Below are 13,698 nucleotides of genomic sequence, written 5' to 3'. Positions count from 1 at the left end.
TCTGATATTTTCTTTCCATGGCAATAGTGACAAACAAAAAGTCACAAAAGAAAGGCTGTATTTGATTTTGAAACCTGAAAAAGAATATCAATCAGGGATCAGCTGACATTGCATACATGATTAAAGATGAATGTGCATTCATCAGGCCAACTGTGACACCAGACCACCTCCACAGATTTGACTTTGATCTAGCGCTGTAACTATTGGTTATTTTTTATTATTGATTGATCACTTAATAATTTAGTCCATAAAACATCAAAAATGTAATGAGAGAAGACTGTTGCACTGTTTATAAGCAACAGTATAATACCCAACAGTATTTACTAATCTAATTGAAACTTAAATTACGGCCATGTGAGAAAAATGAAAATTTGAATATCTCTACCTGCTGAAGAGGTTTGTGTAAAATGATGGAAGCTCCAGAACTCCTACTCCTACTTTGTGGGGACATTGCTTATGTCAACTAGAGATATTTAATTTACAGTGATCTAAAACAAGACAGGCAGCAAATTGTGATGTTTGAGAAGCCAAAAACTGAGAGTATTTAACATTTTTGTTCGACTTAAATGGACATTCCACCAATTTACCCAAAAAGGTCAGTTTTGTCTGTGACAACAACTGTATACAGTCTTCTGTATCCCAAGAGAGAGCTCTCCAAAGTCTGAGAAAGTAGTCTTGACGGTGTCACATGTGTTACAAACTCTGGGTGTGGAGCTTGAAAAAAGTTGGTGTTTATCAGATGTGTAGAGTCTAACGATATAAGAGTTTGGAGATCCATATTGTCTGGATTGTAAGAATATCTTGACCCCCTCATCTTCTTGACCATTTTTGTCTCTCACAAGTCCTGCAGCTTTATGAAAGTACAAAACTAAAATGCAGAAGTCCTCTATATGCAAGTGATCAGTTATCAAAATAGTTATTGGTTTATTCTCTTTCGATCATTAAATCAACTAATCTTCTGAGCAAAACTTTGATCTACCAGCTCTTTTTCATTAATTTGCTTTACAGCCCATCTGCCAACATGTGAGGAATGTTTTCTGCCAATACAGCCCCTTCTGCAGAAAAGAAAGCAACCTGCTGTTTAATATTGAATGACTGCTGTCGTTTCTTGGCCCAACAAAAGCCTTTTGTGCTGTTTCCGCTTGACCACTTCACACAAATAACCTATATCAAAGAGAAAGAAAGTCTCAGCTCTCCAGTCTCCACCTTGCCCTTTTTGCTAACCCCGCTATCCATCACATGGATTGGGGTAAATTGTATCACCACTGGTCTGTCCTTCAACCAATAGGGCACAATGGGTCAAAGCTCAAAGTCAAAGGCAGGGCACTGGGGACTGCTGTGAGGTCCGAAGGGAGGTATAAGGCCCACCTGCGCACATACATAATAGAAAACCCACCAACTGTCAGGGCTCAGACCCTGCTCCCTCTGTCCCTTTCTTCACTTTCTTTCTGCCTCTCCACCTACAGTGAGAACAGCAGCAAGAAAGACAAAACAACACAGAATAGGACATTTCATCACTCGCACTTTCTAAGCTTTTCCCTGTCCTGCTATCAAGTGTGTGGTCCCCACCGTGGTGTCTTTGTGCAAAATGTCATCCGATCCAAATACGTAACAAGTTGCACAGCCATGTGAGATTAACGATGTCCACACACCCTTTTGACACACTTCCATCTCTGGAGTGAGGCGATCTCAGCAGTAAAAAATGCACATAAACTCACAAATAATGAACCACATGTGGCCCAGACATGAAAATAAAAAAACAGTTGTGCAACCACTTTTGTTTTCTATTTTGATAAATTGTCATTTGTGACATCCAATTTTGGTAAATTTGCATCAGGTTGTGCTGTCAAGAAACCTGATAGAATGCCACTGAGGGAATTGATTTGGACTCAACACTAGTAGCACCCTAGCATCTACAAAGACCTCATATGAAGTTTATGAGCTGGCATTGAATCTGTAAACTCTCAGTCTCAGTATAGTGAATGACTCTGAAAAGCTTGACAATTGTTCAGAGCGGCCTCTCCCTCTCCCTGACAGAGCAGGTGCACCATCTGGCAATGTGAACTTTCATGTTGGTCTACAATGCAGCAGCAGTAGAGGCATGACTCATATGTTTGCGTGAGATTGAAAGCAGAGCACGGAGAAGATACTGGATCCAATGGTATGTGGGCTCCAGAGGGTTTCAGTTTGTCTCTCAGCGAATAAGCTTGGTCCATGTGACACACCCCTGCTGCGTCCCTTCTCAGCACCAGGCTTAACTTGCCGTCCACCCTCATGAGGGAACATGAAAGTCTCCTATTTCCCCCCACTGAGAAAACAATACAGGGTCCACCATAATATTAAACAGTTATTTCACCCAACACCACACCCCTCTGAACAATCTGTTCCCCTTGCAGAATGTTCTGGATTGATGCTGTCAGACAGAGAGACAGGAGTGTGCCATAATTTAATTTCAGTTAACAGTGGAGGGGTATTAAAAGTCAGTGAACCTCATTTTTCAGAGCATTATTAAAAAGAAAATTAATATAGTCAAGAAAATTATTAAACTATGAAGTATAGATAACTCTTCCATTAGTAAGTTAAGAGAAGTGTGTGTGAGAAATGTGTTAATGTTTTAAAAGGCAGTTACACAGATTTTTACTGCAAAAAATAATTAGGCCTTGACCAAAATTCCTATGTATTTAAGCGTAGTTTGGCAAACTAATACCTAACTCCCTTAACTAGCACTAGCTGAAATAGCTATAGCTGAGTTAGAAGTTAGGGGAGTCAGTCCCACAGTCTCCATCTTTACAATCTTTAGTAAGTGTTTTCCGGCTTAGCTATAGCTATCTTAGCAGTTGCTGTTTCAGCTAGTTAAAGCTGCTATTTAAAAAAATCCACAGTGATCCCTGTCGGCCATATTGTTAATCAACTAGTTCAACTATGTAACTATCACGCAGCTAACTACAGCTAGAAAACTCTGTATAGCTGCTTTGCATTTTATAGTTTGAAAGAACGCTTAACTTCATAATGGCGACTTCTTCTCTCACCTCTTGCCTTTTTCATAGGCCTTTCAGGCTACTGTTACATAACTTTAAAACTTGTGGTTCTTTCACTTGCTCACTTTTACTGCCCACTGAGGTTTAACTCAGCCACTGAGATTCTTTCTGCCTGTATGACCTATAGTGTTAAATTGTAAAACTAAAACTCTTACAGACCATCCATGGTAAACATCTGTATGTTAAATGACTCCTGCCGCCTATATGCTCTCGAAAAGTACCAGCGAGAAGAATGTCTAAATTAAGATTTACCTCCAAGTGTAAAACAGAGGTACAGTATTGTGGTCTAAAAGGTTTTTCTGAATCTCCTCCAAGAACTTATTTTGGAAAGCTGTGTAAAGTATATTTTTCTGGCAGAATTTGGAGCCCTGCATGTTTTTAATTAGCTGTAAGTGAGTATTTCACCCTTGGTGGCTTGCAGTCTGGCAAAGCAAAGCATGTAACATCTTTAGCCTTTTCAGTGTTAGGATAATATTGCCTCTGCACACTCTCTATGATGCTATCTGCGATGTTATCTCTTCAGCTTTGAAGCAAGAAACTGATGCGATCTCTCTCTTAGAAGTTTCTCTTTTATTAAACACACACTTCTGCCTGACAGGACGCCTTCACTTTTAATTTCATTTCTGGCAACTTAGGAAAAAACAGAGTCATGTTTGTGTGAATGTTCTTCATTAGGCGCCAGATGATGCTCTCACCTCTGATAATTCCAAAATAATCTGCTCTCATTTCAAGACATTAACCATATAAGGCAATTTACCTAAACATGGTGAAGGCAGAGAGTGAGGAGTCGTGGGAAACTTGCCTGTGACTGAAGTGGTTAACTTTCCTTTATTTAAAGTTAAACACTCCAGGCTTTACGTGGCGAATGCGCCAAACAACAGCCTGTGATCAGAGTGAGGGGTGCCACAGAAAAGCCACTTTCCTTCAAGATAAAAGGTCCCGGCCTCAAAAGCGCACGTCACACAATAATGAAAATGTGACTTTAGCCCACGGCATTGAGGCAAAGCGCAGGCAACCTGTTTGTTGATTAGAGGAGGGAATACAAAGAAAGCTCAATGGAGGGGAGGAAATGGAGGGTGTAGATCTACATTGCCCCCCCCACACCCCCTGCTCTCAGTGCAGATTGAAAAAGTGATAAATATGCATGAGTTTGGCTTCGACAGTGGAGGCCTTTGATGGTATGGTTGAGAGTTCTCTATCTCTGGAGCAAATAGGCTGAAAATAACTGTCTGAGAATGTTTACTCCGTGTGTGTGTTAACAATGTGCGCTTTTAATGAGCAGAAGAGACTTTGCAGGAAGGCTTGTTCATACAATATATACTGTATCTCTCCTCGCAAGTTCTCTGTAGTCACAGCTTCTTTTTAATTGACTGGGTGAAAGTTAGGTGAAACAGGAAGTGTCTTTACCAGTAAATCATTGTGAGATCATTTTCAGGAGCCATTTATTCTTGCTTGTTTTTGCCCTTGACAAGCTCAAATTGTTATTATAAGTTTCTGATAACATTAATGAGAGGATTCCTACAGGGATAGACCCTTTTTAACCAGAAACAACAGTTTTACCTCTCTGTTCAACGCCACTAAACTCCATTGACAAAAATAGGAATCTTACCTCACAGAACACAGGGTTGCTGGTCAATTACTGGCTCGATCAAAGTTTGTTTGTGTTTTTCAGAGCTATTCAGATCCTTTACTTAAGTAAAAATATTCTGACATTTCAAAATGATTGTACCAAGGTAGGTCACACTAAGACAAAGTTAACAATATGAAAAATAGTGAATGGACACTCTGCATGATCTCAAAACTGGACAGAGTTCGTCTTTTCAGGGGTTCAACTTAAGTGGGCTTGATGATGCCGCCGTCTATAAAAGGAATCGTCTCAGTTGTTCCTAATACACTGGAGAGGGATTAAAGATGTTATTTGAATTTAATTGACCAAAAAATTGAGCTTATGTTTTATACTTTTCTGTATATTATTTTAACAATCTGTACTACACTTGTAAATTACAGCTGCCTTAAGTAAGCCCTCCCATGCGAGAACTGAGGCATGTTTAAAAACCAGCATCCAAATCCTGAAAGCCATAACACAGTCATACTGAGTTTTCTTTTCAGATCTGTCGGGCTCAAACATCGACAAAATTTGGCGATCTCTAATTCTGATCAGAGTGAGATTAATGTGGGCTCGCATGTAACTGTAACTCTTGGGTTTAATTTAGTAGAAGCGTAACTCTCGTCTCAGTGTGGACACAAGCTTATTAGTATTTTTTTCTTATTAGCCCTTTTTTCCTCTCTGTGTCTCTCAGACCTGCAGGCCTCCCAGTCCTTTGAACACTACAGTATATCAGACAAGGCCATGGACTACAGGATCCTGCAGATGGATGAGGACCAGGACAGGATGTATGTGGGTTGTAAGGACCATGTCCTCTCCATGGACATCAACAACATCACCCATGGCACACTTAAGGTCAGCAGATACTTATTATTATATTCTAATGCAATGCTGGCATCCTGCATCTCTATTCTCTGGCCACCACAAAGGATAAAATTAAATATTTGTTAGATTTAGCAGTATGTAAGGCACATTACAAAACTGCTTCAGTGGATATTATTCTAATTTGTGCGATGATATGCAAATTACCATACATTTGCCATGATCAGGACAATTTTAGGGGTATTCAAAAGAGCCATAAAAATGCTTGAGCTCTCTGATAACTGATTCCGCATGCAGTGAAGGAGTTATCTTCAGTGTAATTGACAGGCATGAAATGCATAAACAGATGGAAAAGCATTTAGGTTCCCCCTGGGAGTGCTGCACCGCATCCATTTTTCCCAAGTAAATTGCTTGATATATTCATCAAGCCAGACCTTTAAGCACCTCTCCCAGGTTTGAAAACGCACACATTTTCCACAGCCGGTGGTTGGCTGTAATCACAGACACCCAAACTTCTATCAAAACAGAAACTTTCAGCACATTTATTTTGTTCGTTTTCCATAGATTTTCCCTGTGATTTCTGCCTGTGTAAACAGGATATGATCAAACCTCAGCTTGCTCATATTCATGTCATGTCTCCCTCAATCTGTTACTGGTTTTCTGGGCATATTTCCCCCATTGTCAATTTAAATGTTGTGTTGTTTTTACCACCAGGTGTTTTGGCCTGCATCTACCAGCAAGATAGAGGAATGCCAAATGGCCGGTAAAGATCCTACGGTAAGAGGAGCACACCTTCCAAAGTCCTCATATTAGACTTGGGGCCTTTTTAGAATTTAGACTGCACTCTCAAACACATTCTTTCTCTTACAAATGAAGGGCTGAATTCATAACAATCCAACTGGTTAGAAAACTAATATATCCGACTAGCCCTCAAGCTTTTTTGCTATGATAGTCTAAATCTAGACCAAAGGTTTTGCCAGCTGTTCCTAGATCCATTCCTCGGAGTGGGTCCACAGCGGAATCATGCGTGCGCCTCGTGGGATATCCCTCTCCCATCTGCAAGCTTGTGTCAGGACCAACCACATGTGCAGCAGGCAGCAGATGTCTGCAGGGTCACCGTCTGGCATCGGTGTAGTGTGTTCGGACGAGAGCGAGGCGTGGGAGGAGGATGGAGGGCCACGGAGCACCGTAGAAAAAATAAACCAGAATCAAAGCTTGTAAATAGGACACAGCTCATTGACGCAGAGATTTCATAACCCAGCCTGATTCTGAACAGCACTTGTTAGCTGCAACAAAATTTAATGAAGACGTACAGCGAGACTCAGAAGACTGATTTCTCCTCCACCTCTGTTTTCCTCTAATTGGGTTGTTCTGAAACAAGTGCCTGCACTGTTGCCTATAGACACTGCAGTGCAGAGAACAGGGGAATAGAAAGAGAAAATAAGGGTTTTACATACATTGAAGGCCTAATTTTTAAAGTGACAGTACAAGTTTCCATAAAAAACATCTCCCCATTCTCTGACAGCAGCTGGGGTAATAGAGCCGGGGTTTTGTACAACATGCTGTTGCAGAAATAGAGAAGAAGCTGTTTCCAGTCAATGAGTGATTTGTGCTGCTCTGAGTCACAGCCCGCCCGCTGCAGACAGGCTCCCACAAATATTTGGGTGAGCCATCTCTGTGTGTAGCCACTCAATGGCCCCCTCTCCCTTCTGTCATCCCCTTACTTACATGCAGCCCTGCCAGATTTGCTTCCAGAAATTTCACTTTCTGTATCTGTCTTACTATTTTTTCCCCTTTCCACGGTCACTTTTTCCAACTCTTTATAGAGTTCTCTCAGTTTCTTTTTTACCACAGTGTATTTCATTTTCTCTCATCCATATTGCCCGTCTCCTTTCTCATGAGTTTCCTCATTTGGATCAGAGCCTCCATCCTTCTGTTATGGTTACCCTCCCCATCTGTATATATTAAGTTCCCCTTCTCCAAAAGAATCTGTGGTCAAGCAGAGCTCCAGATAGTGACCGCACATTGTTTGCGCAGGAGGGTGGCAATTAAGGAGAAATATAGACCAGCCAGGTTGATTAAGTCTGTTTGCTGCTCACATAAAAGCCTCCACTTTTAACTCAGTGTGATCACCACTTGAACTTGAGGCCACAAGGCTGGATGCTGTTTATCTGGCACAGTCATGAAGGTTGTGTGTGTATGGATAGGAAACACGAGAGGAAAATAAAACAGGGATACAAGCACATATATATAAGTGGCTCTGTGAGACTGACATCAGATATGGGTGCAGGCTCCCAGACCTTGTGGGTGTGTGAGGGTTGAGGGAGAGTGTGATGAGATGAATCAGGGATAAAAGTAGAGAGACAGTAAGGCGGATGGAGAGAGATAAAGAGGAGGGCGATAAATAACAGAGATGGGTGTGTGACGGTGAAAATTCAGTTGTTTTTCGTCGATAGCTCTCAGTGGAGCTGTGCACCGACCATGAGCTGCAGCAGCTGCCATTCCTGCAGCCGCGGCCAAGTTCCTGACGGCTCCCTGGATACATCTTCCTCTCCTCCCCACTTCTATCCTCTCTCTCCTCTTTTCTCCACTAGTTCTCTGCAAGCTCAGGCTTAATTAGCCGCAAAGTCCAGCACTCCTGCTGCTGCTGGGTTTGGGAGGTAGAAGCAAGAGATGTATGGAGATCAGTAATCTGTCTTACCTAGATATATCACATATACCACTGACACTCTTTTTCCACTGGCCTTAATACCAGACCAGTGAGCTCTTGGATCATTTGATTGTGCAGCGTGTGATTGTATAACCGTCATAACAAGTGAGATAAGTTTGAATTACTCCCTCATATGGAATAGGATACTTCAGGAGAGATAAACAGGTTCTGGGTTTGGTGTTCACCTTGGCTGCACACCAGGAAATAGACTTTATCCTCTGTTATGTCTTTTTCAGTGCATTGTGTCATAGCTGAGATTAAAAAGAAAAAATCTGAAAATAATTATTTTTTATAGTGCTATAATGGCTGCAGCAGAATGGAGCATCTGCTGTTCATATGATTTAATTTTCAAAAAAATAGGTTAAATACCATTAAAGTGACACAATCTAATGTTAGATGAACAGTGGCTACTGTGGCTAAAAGTGAGAATTATGAGATAATGCTAGCTAAAATGCCAAGCTATTATATCAGTACTACAAATGAAGAAAGGTAAGTGAACCAAATCACTAATATGTGTTAAAAATATTATCCTAAATTTAGTTAACATTAGCTAACATTAGCCACCATAAGCTACTGGTCATACCAGACCAACCAAGGCTATAGCAGCACAATTCCTGAGTGTACTGAATTGAGGAATGGTGCTTTTTATTACTTACTTACTGACTTTTCTTTTTTAATTGCCACAATGTTTTATTTATTCCCTCAAAGATGACAAGTGTAGCTTTAAAGTCTGGTTCAAGAGTGGTCATCTTGCAGCAATCTACTGTACTGGTTTAACATTCCACTGGACTGACTCTGAGTGACATTTTTACTGTTGCGTCTCACCAACTGAACTTTTAATGTGTCTCTTTGTTTATCAGCACGGCTGTGGGAACTTCATCCGGGTGGTTCAACCTTACAACAGAACTCATTTGTTCATGTGCGGCAGCGGAGCATACAGTCCCGTCTGCGTTTACATCAACAGGGGCCGAAGACCAGAGGTGGGCACACAGTGACAGATTCACTTCACTAAAGAAACAAACTCTTGAGGGAATGAACCACAGTTTGGGGACACTGGCTTCACAGTCGAGACCACAGCTGTGCTGTTACAGCACAGTACAGTACAGCACATTGTTACTGTAGCTAATGACAAAATAATTGGATTGTGGATTATTCTTTCAGGTTATCCTTTAAAATGGCACTATAGGCTACAGGCACTTACATAAGAACATTAACCAGCTCTATTGCTAAATTGTAAGTATTTATACGTATTGTGTAGGATATAGTAATATTAAAATTAAAATAATGTGAAGGGGGTTTGATGATAAATGCAATAGCATATCCTATTACTGGTCTACTAGGAATTTATTAGTGTCTCCATATGATAAGAAAAAGTGAAAGACTTTATTTGAGCGAAGTTGACATGTAGTCAGTTTGATGCCACATGAGAGAAGATACTCAGGATAAGAAGGAGAAAATGGAGCTCTTGTGTCAGGGATGGAGGGCAGATTTCTGGGCGCTGCGCTCTCATCTCCAGGCCACACGGTTCTGGAAGTGAGCGCATATAAGCCCTCCAGGAGAAAAGTGCTCACTGAGTGAACAACATTTAGCCACAGACAGCCGACCGCTGCCAAGCGCTAATAAGCAGAGTGAGAGGGCTCCGAACCAGGCTCTTTCCGCACTGTGGTGCCTTTTGTCATTTGGGGTTTTTGTTTGAAAGGCGGACTGCTCTGTTTGCAATTTCTGAGCTCACACATGTCAGTGTCTGAAGAGAATGGGATCTGTTAAGTATAACAAGCTGCCATAGTGAGAGGTTGACACTGAGCTTATAGTGCGGACCTTTGCCCTGAGAACGTGCCCCAGACTATTATGTTGTTTTGAAACCTGATAGGATGGCTGCAACATACTACAAGTTATTTGCATGTGTCAGTGTTGTGTTGTGTTGTGATGTCTGTGTCTGTCGAAAGTCACATCCATCTTATTGAACTCAATTAGATTTTTATTTGGTCTTTAAATTTTTGTAGGGCACTCGTTAAACAAATTCCCAGAAACATTTATCAGCACGAAGAGTTGTCACTTGTTGAAAGGAAAGTATTATTCTAAAGATCCCCTGCAGATGTTTTTAGACATATCAAATGCTCTGATTTGAATTGAATGAATGTGAAACTAGTCTGTTAGTGTCAAACTCTGCACATACTCTACATCATCCTGCACAGTGAAATGTCCAAATGAAGTAACAATAAGCAGAAGAGCTTTTAGATTTACTGCAACGTCAAATAACCTTTTAAAAATGTACATTTCTGCACCACAGCAGTTAATGATAGAACCTACCAGACTGAGTCAGTCCACCTCCAGAATCTCCCAACACATTTTCCAGAGAAAATGCTTCTCGGCTGACATCACTCACATCTACATTCAAGGAAGCAGCAACACCACCATGGGCCAGACCTAAATAGAATGGAACAGGAGGCTTTATAATTTACTCAGGTGCTTGGACTGGCTAGTCCACCACCAAGGAGGGGGGTTTAAACTTGGCGGCCTTTCCACCTGAGATGGAGGAATGGCTCTCCAAAACACTAGTAGGGAAATTCCTCCTCTCCTCTCAGATGGAATGTTCTTTTTACTGTCCCACATGGGCCAGTTACAGTAGACCAGGGCAGGACCGTTATTGTGCTTCCTTTAAAACCAAAAGGGATGGAAATGTGAGCAGGGCTACCTTATGGGACATTTGGTACACTCATACATGCTGTTTTACTTTAGTAGAGGCCACTAGACGGAATAACTATCATATAAAACTGTCTTCAAAATCTCTGACTGACTTCTCTCTGTGACAGGAACAAGTATTTCACATTGACTCCAAGACTGAATCTGGAAAAGGGAGGTGCTCCTTCAATCCTCAAGTGAATACAGTCTCCGTCATGCTCAGTAGGTGCCTCCTACCTCTTTCTACATGTTTCTACATGTTCTCTGCAACACCCCTAATAACTGTTACCAAAAAGAAGAAATTTAACTTTTATTTAATCTTCGCAGTGACACTACCAAATGTGCTCTCCAGGGTGTGTGGGTAGGCACTAAAAATAGTTCACCTTAATGCCAGTGGACACAGAGTTCAGACAGTTCGCCAGCTGGTTTTGTTAGCCACTGCTGTGTTCATGCCACATGGGATTGAAAGTAGCGATGGAAAAGAGTGTCACGTTAACAACTAGCAAGAATTCGCATCATGAGACAACTCAATATGGTTGTATAAGTTCAGAATTGGTTTCTTGAGAGTTATATCTTTATCACACTGCACGACAGACTTTGGCTGATGTAAGGTTTTCAAGGATTTACATATTATTAAGTTGGATATATCTGAAAAATAAAACCTTTCCAGTCATATTTTTAACTTGTATGTTGATGTTACCACAATTTTCAAGTCCGGAAGCCATTATTGCAATAACTCTGAAAAAGGTTATTGTGACAAGATAAGAACACCGGCTTAGTCCAGTCTGTGGGTCGAGCACACCCTGCATTCCTCTTTCCGTTTGTTACTCCATAGGTTAGTTGCTTTACCACCTCACACTTCAACAGGACCCATGAAAGGGGGCAGCTAACACTAGCTAGACCCCCCTTCTTTCTATGTATAATGTGAAACAAAAAACAACACCAGAGTCTGAGAGCTTGAGCTGGTAATGACTCAGCAGATATTGACAAAACACCAATAAGAGCTTCCGATATCCAACTAGAAGCTATCTAAACTAGCTTGCTAGCTTGAACTCCCAGTGAAATATATTTAATTAGATTTCCGTTTAATTTAAATACACGCCAAGCACACTTCAGGTCAGACTCAACCTCTCCCTCTCCCCAGTTCTCTTTCCTTTGATCTCTGATTGGTCGAGGAGTATTGGGTTGCTGTTGACATGGTTAACGGTGACACGTTGCACCCTCAGCTCCGCTTTCTGACACCTGAGCGTTGCAGTGTCAGCAGCAGCAGCAGCTTTGCCAGCTAGTGAACGCCTTCAGAGATGTGCAGGAGAAGGGCCAGAGGGGAGGGCAGATCAAACTAAAGTGGGAGGAAGGAAAGAAGGAAGGAAGGAAGGAAGGTGATCTGTCAAATAGAGCCCAGGTCAAAGGTAGCACTTTGGAAGCAGTGATGCAGCACTCCACGCCTCCGAGGACAATCAGAGTCAGCATTTAGGCTTGATTAAAATCTGAACTTCATCTCCCTACCCTTATGTTCTGGACCCTCTGTAACCATCTGAGTGCTGTCGACGCTCGCCCCTTAGCAAGCCAGTTTGGATGCGGGCCACATACCCCTAATCCTCTCCAAACTTATCCCACATCCTCCAAAACACATGGACTGGAACGAATGGATGATGAAGTGAGAGTGAAGGAATGATAAAAAGCATGAAACATTATTAGTGGCAGGACACACACAGACTGTAAACCTATATTTCTGCAAATATTAGTAAATAATAGTAATTGTCATTCATTAAACAATCTTAACATTATATATCAATCATGTAATAAAATGCTGCTGTATTTTATCCATATTATCTTAACTCATAACTAATGAAGCTGAATCAGTATACCCCTGGTCTCTGTTGATTTTCGAATGTTGTGAATGTGTGTGTGTGTGTGTGTGTGTGTGTGTGTGTGTGTGTGTGTGTGTGTGTGTGTGTGTGTGTGTGTGTGTGCGCGCGCATTCCTCTAGACCAGGAGCTGTTCTCAGGCATGTACATCGACTTCATGGGGACGGATGCTGCCATCTTCAGGAGCCTGACCAAGCGAAATGCAGTGCGGACAGACCAGCACAATTCTAAATGGCTCAGTGGTGAGCACACACACATTCTGAGTCTATGTACTGTATATTAATTAATTTACACATATAAGATGCTATTTTTAAAATTTATTTATGTCATTTGTAAAAGGCTTGATTTATTGTTGCCTTTCGTTCAGAGCCAATCTTCATTGACGCCCACCTGATACCAGATGGAATGGACCCCAATGACGCCAAATTGTATTTTTTCTTCCGTGAGAGGCTAACAGATAATAACGGAAACACTAAAAATATCCACACTATGGTGGCCAGAGTGTGTCCAGTGAGTGCCTTTGTCTGTGCCCTGAAGAAATCAATACTATATGTTCTCTCTGTGGTTTTCGAGTTGCTATGTGTGGCTTCTGTCTACAGAATGACATCGGAGGACAGCGGAGTCTGGTGAACAAATGGACCACCTTCCTTAAAGCCAGGATGGTGTGTTCAGTCCTGGAGGAGGACGGCACTGAAACGCACTTCGATGAACTCGGTGAGTGAAAGACTGCATTTATATTTTATATATTTCCTCTATTTGTTGTATAACGTACAAGCTCCATTTTTTATTTTTATGGCCCGTTAAACGAGTTTAAAACAAACTGTGTGTTTAAAAAAAAATATAGGGCCAAGAACCAGAGGCCATCCTAATTCCCGAAATCTCGCTATTTATGTTCCATGGTTTCCAGCGAGTGCTTTCTCCGCAAACACTCCGTGAAACTTCCTCTGTTTGATCTGGATTAGGACTGAATCA

At 41.5% G+C, this 13,698-nt stretch overlaps 1 protein-coding gene across 4 annotated transcripts in view; it reads left to right on the top strand.

Annotated features, from left to right (window-relative positions):
- sema3c (sema domain, immunoglobulin domain (Ig), short basic domain, secreted, (semaphorin) 3C) overlaps window positions 1-13,698 on the top strand; it is a 58,701-nt gene that overhangs the window by 25,797 nt on the left and 19,206 nt on the right. For all 4 annotated transcript variants that reach the window (XR_007815044.1, XM_018680914.2, XM_018680913.2 and 1 more), the window contains 7 exons: window positions 5,339-5,499; window positions 6,181-6,243; window positions 9,037-9,156; window positions 10,990-11,080; window positions 12,849-12,968; window positions 13,094-13,236; window positions 13,326-13,440. Coding sequence is in view for 3 of the 4 variants with exons in the window: in XM_018680914.2 (XP_018536430.1) it covers window positions 5,339-5,499; window positions 6,181-6,243; window positions 9,037-9,156; window positions 10,990-11,080; window positions 12,849-12,968; window positions 13,094-13,236; window positions 13,326-13,440 (813 nt within the window). In the remaining variant the exon portion in view is untranslated. The remainder of the gene's footprint in view (window positions 1-5,338; window positions 5,500-6,180; window positions 6,244-9,036; window positions 9,157-10,989; window positions 11,081-12,848; window positions 12,969-13,093; window positions 13,237-13,325; window positions 13,441-13,698) is intronic.

This window comes from Lates calcarifer, linkage group LG18, assembly GCF_001640805.2.
Source record: "Lates calcarifer isolate ASB-BC8 linkage group LG18, TLL_Latcal_v3, whole genome shotgun sequence".
In the NCBI taxonomy this organism is placed as follows: Eukaryota; Metazoa; Chordata; class Actinopteri; family Centropomidae; genus Lates; species Lates calcarifer.
This window is presented reverse-complemented; position numbering and strand designations above follow the sequence as displayed.